Genomic DNA, 19316 nt, shown 5'->3' with positions numbered 1-19316 from the left:
GAACCCCATCCCCAGTTCATTCTGAAATGTTGATTGGCTTAATCTTGTGCCATTAACCACAGCTGTTAGGAGTTCTTGAGTACAGAAGACACTGTTCACTTGTTCTTCTGACCTCAGGCTTTTGTGAATATTATGGGACAAATTATTCATTAGTTGATGGATCTTTATTGACTTTGCGTCTAGAATATAGCAGCACTTTGTCGAGTCAGTAGTTCTTTGGGGCTGAGGGTAGAAGGCTGTGTCCGTTTGTTTGGTGGTAGTTTTGAGGTACACCCCAGACAGTGAAGAGCTTGAAGAAACCAAGACACACAGTGGGCTACTTATTTTGCTAGCATATGAGTCCTGGGAATTGAACTCAGGGTGGCAGGCACCTTTACCCACTGAGCCATCTAACTGACCTGCACCTCTGACTCTGAGCCACTCCCGTGTGAGCGTTACAGCAAGAGGGGCTCCTTATGTGATTTGGAAGTTACTGATTTTCCAGCTGTCACCTCTTCTCTCAGAAGGGCAAACGAGTCTCTGGTTTGGAGGTGAGCTCTCAACCATGGTGCCCAGGCAAAGGCCACCTTCTTGTCTTAGCTGTCCCAGCACAGGGACTCAGGCACACACCACTGTCCCTGGTTCAAGAATAGAGCTTGGCTTTTCAGCTTGGGTACGTGGGACTTAGCTTAAGGGACTCTGACCCCACTTGTTGGACACAGTTTAGGTACTTAGTGTAAACCAATGCCTGTAGTCTTTAACAAAGCATACGGGACCATGGTTTTATTAAAACAACAACAGCAACCCTATGCCAGGAGATGGCTGCGTGTTTGCTGTGTAGGCATGAGGGACTGAGTGTGATCCTCAGAACCAAGGAGAGAATGGTGGGTGGAGTGGTGCACATTTGCAAACCCCTCAGCAGAGAGGCAAAGACAGGAGGATCCTGGGGCCTGCTGACCAGTCAGCTTAGCCTAGTGGATAAACTGCAGGCCAGAGAGATCCCGTCTCAAGCAGTGAGTGGCCTTCCCTAGGAAGATATGGACTTGGACCTCTGCATGAATTGAATGCACACTTACATGTGAGTGTGCACACACATATGGAAACATTCTCCTCTGACACCTGACATCTCTTTTTCCTTCCTGATCTATCCATGTTGGTACCAGGGCCCTGTACATACTAGACAGGCACTCTACCACTGAATTACATCCCTAACCTCCCTCTTTCATCTCCCTTCTCCTCCTGGAGACAGGGGCAGGAGAGACAGAATCCCTTACTGCGCTGATCTGGACCAGACTGGCCTCTAAGTGATCCACTTGCCACCGCCTTATTAGCTAGCTTTGTTGTATGGTCCAGGACACCTGCCTAGGGATGATGCCGCCCACAGTGGGCTGGCCCTCCTGTATCAAGATAACCTGAGTAAGACAAGTAGACATTTGAGATTTTTTTTTAAAAAATGTGATTCGAGGCTGTGTCAAGTTGACAGTTAATGCCAACTAGGATGGATCGATAAGTAGATGGATGGTTGACAGGTGGGTGTATAGGTGGTATGTTGGTTAGTTTTTGTCAACTTGACACAAACTAGAGTAATCTTGGAAGAGGAAGCCTCAGTTGATGAATTGCCACTATTAGACTGGCGTAGGCTAGTCTGTGGGGGCATTTTCTTGGTTACTGATTGATACAGAAGGGCCCAACCCACCGTTGTGGGTGCCACCCTTACCCTGGTAGACCTGGGATGTGAAAGAAAGCAGGCTGAGCAAGCCAGTATGCAGCACTCCTTCATAGTCTCTGTTTCAGTTCCTGCCCTGCCTGAGTTCCAGTCCTAACTTCCCTCCCTCAGTGATGGACTATAATTTATGAGCCAAATAAGCAGTTTTCTCGCCAAGCTGCGTTTGATCAGGTTTTTGTTTTGTTTTGTTTGTTTTTCGAGACAGGGTTCAGTTTTTTTTGTTTTTTGATCACAACAATAGGAAGCAGATAGATGGAAGAATGGATGAACAGATGTATGGATAGATGAGTGGGTGGATGGGTAGATGGGCAGAAGGACAGATTGGTGGATGGGTGGGTAGATGATTGACAGGTGAGTGGATGATACTGTGTAGATCCGTGCGTGGGTAGAGAGTTGCAGGGTGGTGGATGCATGGTTGGAAGCTGGGTTGAGGGTGAATGTGTGTTGGACAGGGCATGGCAGGTGTTTCTAAGTAGGGTCTCCGAAGCTGACTGGCGGCCGAGCTGCCTGTGAGTCCTGGATCAGTATATCCTGCTTCCTTGATCAGCTAACAGGAATATGGGGCGGGGACGGCCTGGAATAGGGCGGGATCTTGCGTGGCCCCGGATGCGGCCCCGCCTCCTCGGAACCGGAAGTGAGCGGGCACAGGGAGCGGCGGGGCGCGGCGGGAGCCTGGCGGACCCTGCTGGTGCGGTGAGCGGGGGATGGGCGTCCTAGAGAGCTGCTGGGGGACAGGAAGGGTGTGGGAATGATGAGTTGTCAGGGTGCAGGGCCTGGATGGGAGGCTGGGGTACAGGGTCCGGACTGGGACCCAGGTGATCCGGGTGCGGGGCAGGGTCGGGGCCCAGGGGTGCAGGGCCAGGATCCGTGGGTCGAGGCCTCGGGGTGTAGGGCTGGGACCCCTGAGTCAGGATCCCAGGCCAAAACCCGGTGTTCGCAGTGTGGGGCCGGGATTGTGACTTGGGGTGCGGGGCTGGGATCGGGCGTCCGGACCCGGGCTGCAGGGCTAGGATCGGGGGTTGGAGTGCAGTGCTAGGAGAGGGGGACCGGGGTACAGAGCCAAGGACAAGGGTTCGCGGTGTGGGGCCGGAATTGGGGGATTGGGGTGCATGGTTGGGGTCGTGGTAGGCAAGGATTCGGGATGCAGGGCGAGGATTGGAGGCTCAAAGACCCGGGTCGCAGGGTCTGGATGGGGACGTCGGAGCCCCGGGTATTGGGCAAGGATCGGAGGTTTCGGACACCAATGCTGAGCCGTTCATCCGGTCATATGTGGAGTAGCTAGGGGTGCCCAGCCGGTCTGGCTCTGAGGGGGCGGGCCCTAGGACACAGGCCCTAGGAATCTTGGGCATAAAGGAAGAGGTGGGGTTCCAGAGCCAGATCCCAGGATGAAGTGCTAAGTCGGCTTGGGGTGTTCTAGGTCAGGGTGCATAGTTATGGGTCTGTGGTCGTCAGAGTACCAGAACCTAGGAAAAGAATGAAGACCTGAGGCCTGGGAGATGCTGGTGGGGGTGAGGGGACTTTGCTTCTAGAATCTAGTGGAATGATGAGAGCCTGGGGGAAGCTGGTGGACCTGGGGAGCCTGGGGTTCCAGAGCCCAGTGGGATTATGAGGGTCCCAGGACCTGTAGGAAGTTGGTAGGGCTGAGCAGCCGGGTTCCAGGATTGGTCTCTAGTTCTCCCCAGGTCTGGGCTGAGAGGCCAACATCTGAGAGGCCTGGGCACCTGAGGGAAATTTGCAATGGGGTCAATGGAAATCCAAGCGCCTAGCTTGCTTCCTGGAGCTAGGGAGCCTGGAATCCGGCCGCCCCTCCTCCTGGGTGTGTGCCCAGTCACTGCAGAGGTGTTTGGGCCTGGCCTGTTCCCCTGTTTCCTCTTGGTCTGGGTGAGGGATGGGGACTTGCGGCCAGGGAGAAGGAATTCCATGTTGTGCCCAGCGAAGCAAGCAGAGGCTTTCGCCCTTCCTAGTGGTTTGACCTGGCTGCACTGACTGGGCCTTGCCAGTGGCCCAAGCTCCAGTAAGTCCTCACCACCCAGTAGACCCCCACAGTCAGAGTTTACAGCGCCCCCTGTCCACCAGGGGCCAGGCCTCTGCTGGCTCACCCACAGTGAGTCACCAGTTCAGGCCCTGAGTCAACACTGCTTCTCTGTTTGACTGAGAAGGTTGTCACCAGAAGTTGGAAGGAGCGAGAAGCAGCTTTTGTGGGAGCTTCAGATGTAGAAGAGTGCAGAGGAGGGGTTGAAGAACTGATTGTGGTACTAGGTCTCCAGAGAACCCTGGGCCTTGCTAGACAGCTTTTCCACCCAGCTTTAGCCCCGGCCCTAGAGCTGACCTTTAATTGAGGGCTTATGATAGTCATGCCTTTAACACCTCGTAAATGCCAGGGAATTTAATTGGCCTTTCAGACTTTGGCCTGTTAGTTGAGAAGGCACCTGGCGTAACTCAAGCGCCGTCCTGAGCATCCTTACCTCCTTGTGCCCCTGGTCTTTGTCCTGGGCATGGTAGTGTCTGCCTACCAGCTTGTCTCTTAGTAGAGTCCTGGGTAGGCTAGCCTACTCTGTCTGTGCACTGGCCCTTGCTGGCCTCCGTAGCCATGGGGTGGGGGTAGCCCTCTCCAGAACAACTCCTGACCCAGCCACCTTTGCTGTAGGTATCAGGTTCATAGCCTCAAGATGGTGGATTCCTCCATCCTGTGACTGTGTCCTCTCTGGCTGAGCTTCATGCTGGCTGTGCGGGGCTGAGTGACTTTCTCTGTCCCCATCCCTTTTCTGTGGTTTTGTATCAGCTTTATTGATAGTTCACCCTCCTTGATAGTTATCACCCGATTGAAGGGTTCAGTGGTTATCGATGTATTCAGAGTTGTACTGCAAACAGTTTGGCCTTCTCAGAGATCTACATAGAATGTGCATGCCCATGGTCCCAGTGGCTGGGATCGCTGAAGCAGAGGCTCTTGAGACCAAGGAGTTCTTTCTGGCCAGCCTAGGAACAAACCTGGAGTCTGTCTGTCTGTCTGTCTGTCTGTGTCTCTCTTTCTGCTCCTCCCCTTTTTGGTGGTGGTTGGGATGCATTTGAGATTGATCCTCTATAGCTTTGATTAACCTGAAACTCACTACGTACACCAGCATGCCCCCCACACTTGCAGCCATCCTCCTGCCTCAGCCTCCTGAGTGTTGGGATTATAGGCTGTGGGCACACGCTATCAGGCTGGGCTGCTCTATCTGTCCTTTAGAAAAGAACGAAACTGGATATCTTAGCCTTGACTTTCCCCTGATTAGCTCTCCTCTCAGCCCTCCTCCCACATCCCCAGCACCCGCCACATCCCATTTGCTGGGGATCAAGTACAGAGCCTTGAACACACAAAGCTTGTATTCCACCCATGAGCTCCAGCCCTGCCTTTTTTCCTTTTTTGTTTGTTTTGAGATGAGATCCTTCCATTGAGCTCCTATGTTTAAGTGTCATTCCCCCAGTCTCCTATCACTGTGCCTGGCATCTTTGTTATTAAACAGGTTAGCTGTAGTTTTAACTAATGATTAGTAAGTGTTCTTTATATATTTGGAATCCATTGTTTGAAAACCATTCTTCTTCCACAGGCCATCCTGTCACTTGTTTGCTTCTTGGCAGGGTCTCATTCTATAGTCCAGGCTAGCCTCAAGCTCTCCAGCCTCCCACCTCAGTGCCCTGAGTGCTAGGTTCTAGTTATATGCTGCCATACAGGTTCTTGCCGGTTTTCTGGTGGTTATTTTTTGAGGCACCAAAAAACATTTGAGCATTTAGATGAGAAGGCTCAGTGGGCAAAGGACACTTGCCACTGAGCCTGACACCTTGAGTTCAGTCCCTGGGACATATGTGGCAGGAAAGATTCAGGCTATCTATCCTATGACTTCCATAAGCATGCCACAGCACACTTGTTGCTCCACAGACACATACATGGACACAGGCAGACACATCCATACACTAGACACATAAAGGCAGACAGACATACACAGAGTTCTTCCCAGTGTGTCTATTCTGTTTTTATATCCTTGTGGGTTTTTTTGTTGTTTTGTTTTGTTTTTGAGACAGGGTTTCTCTGTATAGCCCTGGCTGTCCTGGAACTCACTCTGTACTCCAGGCTGACCTCAAACTCAGAAATTCGCCTGCCTCTGTCTCCCAAGTGCTGGGACTAAAGGCGTGCACCTCCACACCCAGTTGTATATCCTTGTGTTCTTAACATAACATCTGAGATGTTATCAGCAAATTGCAGTCAGAAACAGTCCCGTTCATTTCAGTCCTTTGGTGTGTGAGAGCCGGGTACGGGCCCTTATTTAGATCCCAGATTACACAGACTTATTTTTCAGTTGGGCGTTTTCATGGTTCTGAAATTGAGAACATTGAGTGTACGGCTAGGGACATAGCTGGGTTGCAGAGTGTTTGTGGAGTAAGACCCTGGTCTCAGCCCCAGCATTGCCTCTCACTGGCTTCATATCTGACTTTCCACATGGATCCTGGAATCAAGTGCAGCAAGCACTTGTATCTGCTGAGCCATCTCCCAGCCCTGATGAATGGGCTGTGACGAGTGGGTTTTTTGTTTGTTTGTTTGTTTTGTTTTGTTTTTTTAAAGGTGGTCTCACGTAGCCCAGGCCGGCTAAGGATGAGAGTTATAGAGCTCTGTTCCCCCTGCCTCTCCCTCAAAACACTGGGATTACAGGTGTGTGCCATTGTGCTGGCTCATCGTCTTAGCTTTTTAGAGACAGGCTGTCCTGTTTCTGCCGCAGCTGGAATCATAGGCATGTGCTGCCATGCCAGGTTTCTGTTTGTAAACGCAGTGACAGAGTTCTGTCACCCTCCACCTTCATACGTTAGGGCGGGAAAGAAATGTTCTATCTCAACTGTACAGCGAGCAGGGCGAGTGCTGGCCACAGAGGCTGGGATCTCATGCATTTAGGGATGTATGGGGTGGGTGCGAGCAGGGCAAGTGCCGGCCACAGGGGCTGGGATCTCATGCATTTAGGGATGTGTGGGGTAGGTGCGAGCAGGGTGAGTGCCGGCCACAGAGGCTGGGATCTCATGCATTTAGGGATGTGTGGGGTGGGTATGTATGGGGGGGGTGTCTTTGAATCTGTGGAGTCCTCTGGTTCCTGTGGGCTCTAGTTAGAAAGAGGCTGGTCTTCCTGTCCACTGATGTAATTATAGGCAGCTTAAATATACCTGTTTTTTGCTTTTTTGCGTCAGGGTTCTTCATTGGTCTGGAAATCACTAAGTAGGCTATATAGCCTACTTCTATATCTATCTATAGAGAGAGAGAGAGAGAGAGAGAGAGAGAGAGAGAGAGAGAGAGAGAGAGAGAGAGCGAGAGAGAGCGCGCACACTTAGAGTTATCTCTAAAAGTGCCTTACAGGGCTTGGGGTGAGGTTGCCCGAAGAGCCTGGTACAGGTGTGCTGAGCCTCTAGTCTTCTCTTCACAGGTAATCACTGATCATCGCAGATGCCCTCAGATTCCACTTTAGATTCCTTGGATACGGACAGACTCTGAGCTGCTTTTCCCAGCAAAGGAGAAAGGTTTGTGTGTTGTGACGGCTCCAGGATGCTTTCTCTTGGGTCATATATAGGAAGGGCTCTCTTCCTGACTGCAGGGAGAGCCCTGGGGTAGGTAAGAGGACAGTAACCTTTGCAAAGAAATCTTATTCTGGGACCTAGAAGGATAGTTCTGTGGGTAAAATGTTTGCCATGCAAGCCTCAGGACCCACGTTTGGATACCAAGCATCCAAGTAAAAGTTGGGCACAGGGCACACATCTGCGAAGCGCTGCGGGCAGCAAGAGGCAGATCCCTGGAGTCGCTGGTCAGCCTAGCCAGTTGAGGAGCTCTGGGTTCAGTGGTAAGACAGTGTCCCAAAAATGAGGAGGAGGAGGAGGCTAGTGAGTCGGCTCAGTGTGTAAGAGCATCGCTGCCAAGCCAGAGAGCTTAAGTCCAACCTCTGGGACCTGTATGGTGAAGGCAAGAGCGGCGGTGATCATAGCCTTGATGTTCTGTAAGATCCCGTTAAGGGCTGGGGAGATGGCTTAGTGTTCACCACACGAGTGTGAGTTCAGAGCCTCAGAACTCAGATAAACACCAGGTAGGCCTGGTGGCCACAGAAGACTGGGGTAGGAGATCCAAAGAGCAAGCTGGCTGGTGAGACCAGCCCTATCCAGGAGCTCTGGGTCTGACTGAGAGACCCTGCCTCAATGAATAAGGTGGAAGAGTGATGGAGGACACACATGGGCATACATGTTTATGACTTGCAGACATGCGTACTCCCCCAAAATGGAAAAAGAGAGAGAAAAATCTTGTCAAAAGTAGGTCATGTCTGGAACATTCTTTGCCCACAGGATTTGCCATCTCATTACCAGCTTCTGATGTGAGGAAGGCTGCACTGTGCCCCCCAAATGGCAAACCTGCCTTCCACCGAGCGCTGGAGGCAGCTTACCGGCTTGGTTGTCTACGTTAAGACAGCCATCATAGTCCTAGGAGCTCATTAAAGCCAAAATAATCTTTTTAAATTGTGGTAAAATAAAACAGGATGTTTGCCAGGAGTGACACTTAGGGTACACCAGAGTTGCCTGCTCCCCGCCCTGTGCCGCTCCTGGGGTATGCAGTCACCCTCAGGCTGCTCAGGGTGAGGTCCTTATTGGTGGAGAACATGCACACCCCACTTTGTTGATTTGAAATGGAGTCCTACTCTGTTGCTCAGTCTGGTCTGGCCTTAAACTTACAGCAGTCCTCCTGCCTCAGCCTATCTGCTGCTCAGATTACAGGTGTGAGTCACCGAACTGCTTCCCTTTTATTGTAGGCATGAGTGTTCTGTCTGCATGTATGTCTATACCACATGTTTGCAGTATCCATGGAGGCCCGGAGAAGGCATTGGGTCCCCTTGAGCTGGAGTTACAGTGAGCTGCCACGTGGGTGCTGGGGACTGAAGCTTGGTTTCTGGAAGAGCAGCAAGTGCTCTTAACCTCTGAGCCATTTCTCCAGTCCCAACCATGTTTTGTTTTTTTGTTTTTGCTTTTTTGAGTCAAGGTTCTTCATGGTCTGGAAATCACTAAGTAGGCTGGGCTGGCCAGTGAGCCCCACAGATCCTCTTGCCTCCCAGGCCACTAGGGATACAAATGCTCTCATCACAATGAGATTGTTTTTCTACATGGATGCCAAGGCAAGTCTTGCATGGAGCTGTCTCCCCAGCTCCACCTACAGGACTCTTAATATGAAGCTGTGATTCGTGTAGGTGTTCTGGAGTTCAGTGACTGCCTTCTGTGGGGAGGTGGCTTCCTAGGGGTTTGGGTCAAGGCTTCTCTGGGGTCCTGGGGTGACCCTCCCAGGTGACTCTCTACTGTCCTTGCAGATGTGGAAAGCCTCTGCAGGCCATGCTGTGTCCATCACCCAGGATGATGGAGGAGCCGATGACTGGGAGACTGACCCTGATTTTGTGGTAGGAGTCACCAGCCTGCTTTGCCCTTACTGGCTGTTTGCCTCTGAGGTTCCCAGCCTGCCCCTGCATTGAGCTGCTTAATTTCTTCCAGGGCATGGGGGTACAAGTTAGATGTACTAGTTAGGGTCTGGGATATACTAATTAGGGCACAAGATAAGTAAATTAGGATGCCAGGTGTACTACTTAGGTCTCAGGGCATACTAGTTAGGAATGAGAGTACTACATACTTCTCCAGGATGGGAATTAAAGTATTTAGGATATGGGGTGTGCTAGTTAAAATGGGGGGGTATGCTAGTTAGGGGACAGGATGTGCTAGTTGGGCTTAAGGTATACTTGTTAAATCATGTATTAGTTTGGGCTCAGGGTGTACTAGTAGGGTTCAGGGTGTACTAGTTAGAGTACAGGATGTATTAGTCCTCAGGGTGTACTAGTTAGGGTATAGGGTGTACTAGTCCTCAGGGTGTACTAGTTAAGAGTACAGGATGTACTAGTCCTCAGGGTGTACTAGTTAGAGTACAGGATGTACTAGTCCTCAGTGTGTACTAGTTAGGGTATAGGGGATGTTTTTTCGGGTGTGGGGTGTGCTAGCTCCTTCTCTTTGCAGAACGATGTGAGTGAAAAAGAGCAGAGATGGGGTGCCAAAACCGTGCAGGGATCGGGGCACCAGGAACACATCAAGTAAGTACCTTATGGCACCCCACTTTCCCATAAACCCTGCCCATAGGGTGAGGAGACCAGAGCGGGCCTCCCTGCCTCTCTCCAGATGAAGATTGTTAAGGGTGGGCCTAAGGTGTCAGGCACACACAGATAATGGACATGAGACCTAGCTTTTATAAGCCATGTCTTTTATGAGACCATGTTTTTATAAGCCACAGAACACAGTAGCATAAACTGTTCACTTTAAGTGGCAGCTTTTGAGGGTGTGAGATGGCTTTGAGTAACTTGAACCCTAACCATCTTCATTTTGATCATTGTCTGTAAGTTGTCGTGTCTCCTGGATTTAGTGCTTGACCCTGGCAGCCCAACTCCAATCTTGTGGAATGTACCATGCATGGAGTCTGACCCAGAACCTTCTGAAATGCCAACTCTACAGCAGCTTACATCCCTGCCAGGGAGGGCAGGCAGGCCCTCTGCAGACACCTAGATGCTGTTTTAGGCCCCACAGGGTTCAGAACACATCCTGTATGTCTGCTTTGGTGTTTTGGCTACGGTAATCAGGGCGTTTGTCTAGAAGAGGGCTGTGTGCGGTGGCTTGTAGGAGGACTTTTTTTTTTTTTTTTTTTATGGTTCTTTGAGACAGGGTTTCTCTGTGTAGCCCTGGCTGTCCTGGAACTCACTGTGTAGACCAGTCTGGCCATGAACTCAGAAATCCGTCTGCTTCTCCCTCCCAAGTGCTGGGATTAAAGGCATGCGCCACCACGCCTGGCGTGTAGGAGGATTTTAGCTGACATTTTATCTATCTCTGAGATAGTCTTGCTGCGTTTCCCTGTCTGGTCCCACCTTCCAAGCTCGAGACATCCTTTCCCATAGTGACTTTCTGCATCTGAGTGTAGAGTAACCCAGCCTCCCACGGAAGAGGCTTCAAGTTTCCCTGGTGTAGTAGAGAGGGGATGGATATGAGGTGAACAGGGATCTGGGCAGCCAAGTGACTGTGAGTCTGTTCCCATCGCTCTAGAATGTGATGGGAAGGGTGCATGGGAGCACCCATGTGGCTCTCTGGATGGATTAAGACTCCAGGGGGAAGGGCACATGGGTACCCCATGCTTCCTCAGGTTGCTGGGGTGGTGTTTCTCTTTTGCTGCTCATCAAGATTGGTGGCTCCAGGCCTGGTGTGTCTCTGTCCCCACTCTCAAGCTTGTTCATATGCAGAGCTGTGGGGTCTGTGTCTGCTGCTTAGGAAGGCCCTGTGGTCACACAGCACCCCAGTGACAGCTGCTTGCAGGCAGATGGGTTCTGACGGTCCTCACCTGTACACCATTGCTGCTTGTCTTAGTTTGCTCTGCATTGCTGTGATAAAGATACTGACCAAACACAACCTAGAGAGAAGCCAAGGGTTCCTTACACCTTCCAGCTTATACGTCCATCACTGAGGGAAGCCAGATCAGGAACTTGGAGGCAAGAACTAAAGCAGAGGCCATGGAGCAAGACTCCTTATAGCTTACTTCTCATGCTTTGCTTGGCTGCTTTCTTAGCAGGTAACCCAGGCATAGCCCAGGGGTAGCACCACCCCTCAGTGGCCTGTTCTCCCCCCCCACCCCCCCCAGTGGGCTATGTCCTCCCACATCAGTCATCAGTCAAGAAAATGCCCTACAGTAGGTCAGTCTGATGGGGGCATTTTCTCAGTTGAAGTTTCCTCTCTGAGATGACTCTAGCTTGTATCAAGTTGCCACAATGCTAACCAGCATAGCCAGCTCCTTCTGGTGACCTTGGGGGTTTGTAGACGGGACTCTGGGTGGCATTTACAGAAATCAGCCCTCTATCTGCTGATCTAAGTGAAGGGAAACGCAACTGCGCTGCCTCGGGGGCCGGCTGCATGGTCCCGTGTGGATTTAGATCCATATGCCTCCCACATACAGAGCCTTGGAGGCAGGCACAATGAACAGACAGAACAGCAATCTCGCTGACTCACAGGGACACTTGTATTCCTGTTTGTCCTGCTGTCGGCTGAGGTGCATGCCTGGACCCTGACATGGTCCTGCTTTTTCTCCCCCCCAGCATTCACAAGCTTCGAGAGAATGTCTTCCAAGAACATCAGACGCTCAAGGAGAAGGAGCTGGAAACGGGACCCAAGGCTTCCCACGGCTATGGCGGGAAGTTCGGTGTGGAGCAGGATAGAATGGACAGAGTAAGTGGCTGTCCGGGCTGGGCTGCTGGCCTGCATGGGTGCGTGATGTGGTTGGCAGTCACACTTTTCCTGAGGGGTCCTCTATAGGCTGCCCTCTGGTAAAGCTCTCCGTGTCCCCAGTAGCTGTTTTACATTGTCAGAGGCCCCAGCCAGTGGCTCGTATGTAGGGAGGGCTCTGGGAGGGATCAGCACTATGACCGGCTTTGTGAGCATGACAGAGTTTGCAAGCATCCGTCTCACAGATGTCATGGTCACCATGGCCTATGGTTGAGATGGGCGAGTCCACATGGTGAAGTCAACTCTGCTCCCATCCTATCTGCATTTGTGGGCCACTCTGTGACCAGGTGGGGAGGATGTCCATCCTGTGTCAGCTATGCCTGAGCCCCTGGGAGTGGCATTAATGGTTCTAACTGACCAGCAGATGCTGTGGGCATTTGCTGCATAAACCGACTGGGTGGTGTTTTGTATCTTCTTGCCCCAAGATGAGGGAGTGGAGCCTGCTCTGGCGCTCACTCTAGGCTGGTTTTTCCAGAGAGAAAGTTGCAGTATGTGGGTGTGTCTCTGGCAGAGCAGGCCTTCACGCTCTGTTGATGCTGTAACAGGTGTAGTCCTGAGTGAGCTGTGTGGGGTGGTTCTGATGAGCACACAGTGATGCTACTGGGTAGACATGGAAGAGAGGCTCAGCTGCTGCCTGTCTGATGGGTGACTCCCTCACACATGGATTATATTCAGCTATGCTAGGCACAGAAGGCCATGGCCGTGTCTCAATGAGACACCACTGTCCATTAGAGGCGTGGACTCATTAGCCTGCAGGCACCCTGACTATAGGCTATGAAGAGATACCATGACATGGCAACTCTTATGCAGGAAAGCATTTAGTTAGGGCTGGCTTCCAGTTTCAGAGGTTTAGTCCATTAATCGTCATGTCAGGGAACATGAGCACACGCAGGCAGACATGGTCCTGGAGATTAGCTGAGAGTTCTCCATTTTGATCTGCAGACAGAGAGTGATATTAGGCCTGGCTTGAGAATTTGAAACCCTAAAGCCTGTGACACACTTCCTCCAACAAGGCCATACCTAATGCCATTCTCTAAGACTGAAATCTCTTTGTGCTCAGCTGTCTTGGCCTCTGTTTCCCTTGATGACTTCTCATTGCTGCCTTGTGCTGCCATTCTGGGGAGACACGCCCTTCTGGGCTTTCCCTAGAACTCACTGCTCTCACTTTGTGCCTGACTGGTCTTCTGTGCTGGGTACCCTGTGCTGTACCTGTGCACCTCCACCTTCCGTGGCTGACTATGCTCAGGACCAGACTGCTCCTAAAATCTTCAGTTCACTTCCTCAGCTGGCTATTGGCCAGTGGCTCTCAAGCAGTGGGTGACATTAGCCAGGGTGCTCCATCTTGTTGACCCCCTAGGCCCTGTGCATTGAGGAGAGGTTAGCTTTTGGCTCTTGTGAACATCTGAGAGTAATCTGTTGTCAAAAACCTGAACACGAATGGCTGAGCTATTCGTAGTCTGTGTTCTCTAGAAGCTGGAAAGAGGTGAGTTCTGGAGACTTCTTCAGCCAGCCCCACCCAGGGCAGCACATACCTGTGAGGTTCAGGACTGGAGCCACTGGGACTTTTAGGGATCAGGTGATTGTGGCCTGCCAAGGAGGCTTCCTGCCTTCCCTGCATGATGCAGGTCAAGGTAGATAATAGATACGCTTCTGCCAATAGACGACCAGAAGCTGCTGAGCGCATTCCAGCAGCAGGCTGGAACCAGGGCCAGCTGTCACTTCAGCCCAGTTTTCTCTTGAATTTCTTTCTGATGGACAATCCTGCCGGGAAATCTCTTTGGCATGGCTGCCCCTTTTTGATTCTTCACTGACAGCTTCTGTGTGGGAGCCTAAAGGCTGAGGGCAGGCCACAGTGCCACATGGGGTTTCATAGGCTGTGGCTTGTGGTCTGCCATCAGCTGTTGACCACAGTGAAGCCTGGGAAGGAGAGAGTGAGTCAGCCAAGGTTTTCTCTGTAGACTGTGTTCTGCGTATTACCGACCTCAGTGGCTTTGAAGAAGGGCATTGAAGTTGGTGATATGCAGAACAGGGCCCAAGGGCAAGGCCAAACTGAGCAGTTGGCCAGTCAACCAAGAGAAGTCTGTGGTACACAGGGCTGACATTCCCTGTAGGGCACTCAGTTGGGGCTCTATGTTGCCAGGAGGGCCAATGTAGAGAGAGTCTTTAATGTACTGTGTGGAAGCAACACCTGTAAATAAAGAGCTGATGATCTAGTAGCTGAGACAGGTAGTAGATTCTAGAAGTTAGGAGCTGGAAGATTCACCTCCTTAGAGTCTGAGGAAGATGGATGTATGAAAGGTGACCAGCCGTGTGGCAGAACTTAGACTGGTTTAAATGGGATAATTGAGTTACAAGCTAGTGGGAATAAGCTAGAGCTTAGGGCCTAGGCATTTATTATCGAATAATAAGCCTCCAAATTGTTATTCAGGAACAGTAGGTGGAAAAGCCCATGGTTACAGGCCAAGAAGCCAGGTTCAGAGGCACAGGGCCCTCTGCATCCCCACTCTGAGCTGTCCTCGTCTAGGAAGGAGCTACACAGACATCATCCATCATGAGGAAAGGCCACAGGACTGCTGTGGTGGGCAGCTGGCGACAGTGCAGATATCAGCAATGGTTATGGAAGGGGCTAGGGGGTCTGTTAGACTGTGGGTTGATGCCCCTTGCATTGCCTATTGGTAGGTCTATAGCCTTGAACAGAAGGCCCTGCAGCCAGGAGACCTACAGCCTTTGGTGAGGGCTGATGTGAGGCTCTTGTGCAGGTAACAGTCCTTGGCTCCTGCCAGTGTGGTCTGCATGTCTGGGAGGTGTGGTGTGCACGTGTGCATTGCCACGGCAGTACCCGTATCTGTTTCAGGACAGTCACAAAGTGTGTCTGCTTTGCCTCTTGGGTTACAGCCCTGAAAACCCCCAGCTTTGAGAGAGTGATTGAGTAAAGAAAGGGTCTTCCTGTGTACATTGCAGGCTCTGTCCTTTGTTCATGTCTGATCCTGTCACGCTCCTACCTGTCATCTGGGGTGTTAATCTGGAGGATCTCTAGGTTTGGGGTGCACAGCGGAACCCTGCACCAGGGCTCAGCCATTTCCAGGCAATATCCTGGGAGTCGGGGCCTCCGAGGCCCCTCCTTTTAGCCTCAAGTGGCTGCTGCAGCAGAGCTGGGGAGTAGGGTTGCCGTGCCATGCCGGGCGTGGGTGCATAATGCCGTGTCTTTATTCTTTGTCCAGTCAGCCGTGGGCCATGAGTACCAGTCGAAGCTTTCCAAGCACTGCTCACAAGTGGACTCGGTTCGGGGCTTCGGAGGCAAGTTCGGTGTCCAGATGGACAGGGTGGATCAGGTGAGTGATGGCCGGGGCTGCTGGCTCCCTGCCACAGCTACAGGCTGCGCTCGTGGCTGCACTTTTGGGTCAGCACAGCAGTTCACAGGTATCCTCTGACTCCATGAGACTGTAGGAAGGCTGTCTAGTTAAGAATTTAAATGAGCGTCTCTGATGCTTGCCTCTCTGACCTAAGTGAGAGATGCTGACTGTCTAATGGGGGCTAGGCAGAGACATGGAGTGATAGGCCTCTGTGTGCTTACTGCGGGTCTCCCTGTGTGCTTAGCCTCTGACTCAGCTATGGTATGCCATCAGGGACCTTTTTCATTGTCTTCCCTAGATAGATGTGAGTGATAGGGTGGGTTTGCTGAACTGCGGTCGTAGTGTCCAGAGGCTCTGTAGTAAGCCTGAGGCTGGTCTGATTCTCCCAGTCTGGGTCTATCAGTGGAGCAGGGCAGCACACTGCTTTCAGTGTGTGTCCTAACTCTAAGGCATAGTAGCAGGGTCTGACCATCATGTCCGAAGTGTGAGAGGTGCAGAGCTGGGGTGGCAGGGTCTGACCATCATGTCCAAAGTGTGAGAGGTGCAGAGGTGGGGTAGCAGGGCCTGACCATCATGTCCGAAGTGTGAGAGGTGCAGAGCCCCAGCTCCGGGTTGCACAGGGAACAGAATGGATGTTGAAGGCAGGCATGCCATCTTGTTAATGTTCTCAGTAAAGCTTGTTCAGGAAGTCCATGTGGCAGGGGAATTAATTCCAGATCAGCATGCTGTGCCTGGAATAAGTCAGCCAAGCAGAGAGCCTGCAGGGGATGGAGGATACCGCACACACACACCGGATCAGTGATGATTGGATCTGTAGTTTATGAAGCCAAAGGTCAAAAACCAACATTGTTTAAGCCTGGCTCACACCTCTATTCCCAGCACCTGAGAGGCAGAGGCAGGAGGATTACCTGGAGTTCAAAGTCAGTTTGAGTCACAGAGTGATACCCTGCACATTAACAAACAAATCCAAACACTCAAGGATAGGGAGGCAGCCCAGACCCCAGTGTGGAGTGGGGAGGAGACAGGAGGATGGCTACCAGCCTAGCTCTCCGTTCAGTGAGACCATCTCAGAGGCCTAAAGAAACAGTGATGGAGCAGGACACTGGGCAGCCTCTGGCCTTTGTATGTGTGGCACACACCTAACCACGTAACATAAAGCTTGGTTCTTTGTGTGCCATGAGTTCAGATGGGTTGTCTCCGTGGTGGAGTTTAAACGCCTGTCCCTTATATTTCTGTCCCACAGTCTGCCGTAGGCTTTGAATACCAGGGGAAGACGGAGAAGCATGCCTCCCAGAAAGGTAGGGGGAGCTGGTGCAGCCTGGTGGGGGGAGGCAGGGAGGTCTCTGCTCTGCTGTGGCAGGGCTTGTGCCCTCGCTGTCCGTGGCATACACAGAGCCGGCTGAGTCCAGAGGAAGCCACCGTCTCTTTACCTGAGCAGCTCAGCTCAGCCAGCTCTCTGGCATTGTGGATGAACAGCACACGCAAATGTCCCTGGGGATAGAAATCAGAGTGGTGGGTCTGCCTGTGCTATCAGTTCTGTGCCCTGAAGCGTGGGGAAGAGGGTGTGGATTGAGTTCCATGATGTCACATGACTCTGGAGGTTTGGTTTTAGTTTTCGTTTTTTTGCTTTTAAACGGCAAAGGGGAATTGTTTCTTTACAGGACCCAGTGGTTTGGTTTGGTTTGTTTCTTTTAAGATGATATCATGCTATCACGCCATTGATACTCAACAATTGAACTCAACAATTCTCCTGCCTCAGACTCACTCATGAGTGCTGGGATTGCAGGCATGTGACACTTTGCCTGACTCTCATTTTTGTTTATTTTTGAAACAGGGACTCATTCTGTAGCCTAGGCTGGCTTAGTCTTTAGTTTGAAGCCCAGGCTGGCTTCCAGCTCCTGGCAACCTTCTGCTTCAGTCTCCTGTGTACTGGGTGCAGCCGTGCCTGCCTGTGGCCAGTGAGATTTTCAAGTGGGCAGACACCTTTACTTCTTTGTACCCTTCCCCACTGTGTTTTATTTAGACATTTTTATTCCCTTTGTATGTGCAGAGATCGGGGGAGACAGAAGCTCACAGAGGTCTTTCCTCTCCTCCTGCCGCATGGATTCTGGGGATGAGCTCTTCAGGCTCAGAGGCAGGCTCCTCCACCCATACCGCCGTCTCAGCGGCCACCACTTTGGTTTCTTGGAGCAGGATTGCACACTGTAGATCAGGCTGAGCGTTCCTAGTGTGAGCTGCTCTGGCCAGTTCATTCTCTCAGTACAAAACAGTCTCCTGCGGTGGCAGGGTGGGAGCTGAACTCTGTCTGCACAAAGTTTGCGGGTTGTGCCCCTCGCCCCTTTCTCCTTGGAGGTTCTTGGCCACCAGCTTGAAGGGAGAAGGGGAGCTGAAGTGGCAAAGAGCAGGGTTCTACCCTGAGTGTGTCCAGGATGACCTCTGTAGACCGCTGCAGCGAGAAGAGGCTATTGTTTTAGGGATAGGGTATGTAAGGGCATCTTTAGGGTACAGTTGAAAGGGCTGGTTGGTCATGGCATCAAGCGAGCAGGAAGGGCCGATTGGTTATAGCACAGCACCTGGTTATCATGCGGTGGGAAGCCGGAGTGGGCCTTCTGTGCTGAGTTATGCAGCCTTGCACAGAGCTCTGTACAAGGTCACTTTTCAGACAAAGCCAGCCAAGGCCAGCCACCTGTGCTCAGGGACACTCTCAGGCAGAAACAGGCAGAGACAGGGGAGCCCCTATGAGAAAGGGAGTTCCCCCATTTTGCACTCAGAAAGCCATCCAGTCATGGAAGACTGCTACCTTAATAACAAGGTTCTCCAACAGAGGTGTCCAATGTCATCTAAAGAATGCAACCCTTGTGTTCCAAATGAACACAGTATTGCTGACTGCTATCTTGTCTCCTTAGACTACTCTAGTGGCTTTGGTGGCAAATACGGTGTGCAAGCTGACCGTGTAGACAAGAGTGCCGTGGGCTTTGACTACCAGGGCAAGACGGAGAAGCATGAATCACAGAAAGGTTCGGCGGGCCTTGGGCTCCTTGTGGATGAGTGCACTCTTTGTTTGTTTGTTTGTTTGTTTTTTGTTCCTGTGTTCCTTCTAATCTTTTCATACCTCAACTTTTCTCAGACTTATTTATTTTTATTTGATGTGTATGGGGGTGTGTGGGTGCTTTGTGTATGTGTATGTATGTGCTTTGTGTGGAAGCCAGAAGAGGAGCTACATTTATAGATGGTTATGAGTGGCTGCGTGGGTGTTAGGAGCCTAAAAAGGGTCCTCTTAACCGCTGAACCTCTCTCTAGAGCATCAGTTTTCAACCTGTGGGTTGTGACTCCTTTGGGGTCAAACAACCCTTTCACAGGAGTCTCAGCAGTTATCCTGCATAGCAGATATGTACATTACAATTCTAAACATAGCAAAACAGTAGTTATAAAGTAGCAACAAAAATAACTTTCTGGATGAGGTCACCACAACATGAGGAACTGTATTAAAGGTCGCAGCATTAGGAAGGCCGAGAGCCACTGCTCTTGTGCCTCTGTGTTTTGAGACAGGGTCTCATTTTGTAGTCCAGGAGCTCACCATATATAGCTTCACACTCGACCCCATCTTCCTGCCCAGCCCAGGTGTGTGTGTGTGTGTGTGTGTGTGTGTGTGTGTGTGTGTGTGTGTGTTGGGGACATGCATGCCATGTGTGAATGCCAGAGGACAACTTCGTGGAGTCTCATCCTCTACCTGTCTGTGTGTTTTAGGGATTGATTGGATATCGGCAGGCTTGTGTGGCAAACACCCTTTTGTGATTTGTTGTTTGAAATAGGATCTCTGTTGTGTAGCCCTGGCTGTCCTGGAACTTGCTATGTAGACCAGGCTGGCCTGGAACTCATGGAGATCCTCCTGTCTCTGCCTTATAAGTGCCTTA

At 51.4% G+C, this 19316-nt stretch overlaps 1 protein-coding gene across 3 annotated transcripts in view; it reads left to right on the top strand.

The window, feature by feature from the left end:
* The first annotated feature begins 2151 nt into the window (after positions 1-2151).
* Cttn (cortactin) overlaps positions 2152-19316 on the top strand; it is a 35701-nt gene continuing 18536 nt past the window's right edge. For all 3 annotated transcript variants that reach the window (XM_029538103.1, XM_021198164.1, XM_021198157.1), the window contains exons 1-8: positions 2152-2398; positions 7147-7240; positions 9061-9147; positions 9752-9825; positions 11863-11992; positions 15271-15381; positions 16646-16700; positions 18309-18419. In XM_029538103.1, coding sequence (XP_029393963.1) covers positions 9061-9147; positions 9752-9825; positions 11863-11992; positions 15271-15381; positions 16646-16700; positions 18309-18419 — 568 coding nt within the window. In that variant the 5' untranslated portion in view covers positions 2152-2398; positions 7147-7240. The remainder of the gene's footprint in view (positions 2399-7146; positions 7241-9060; positions 9148-9751; positions 9826-11862; positions 11993-15270; positions 15382-16645; positions 16701-18308; positions 18420-19316) is intronic.

Source organism: Mus pahari, chromosome 1 (genome assembly GCF_900095145.1).
Source record: "Mus pahari chromosome 1, PAHARI_EIJ_v1.1, whole genome shotgun sequence".
Taxonomy (NCBI): Eukaryota; Metazoa; Chordata; class Mammalia; order Rodentia; family Muridae; genus Mus; species Mus pahari.
This window is presented reverse-complemented; position numbering and strand designations above follow the sequence as displayed.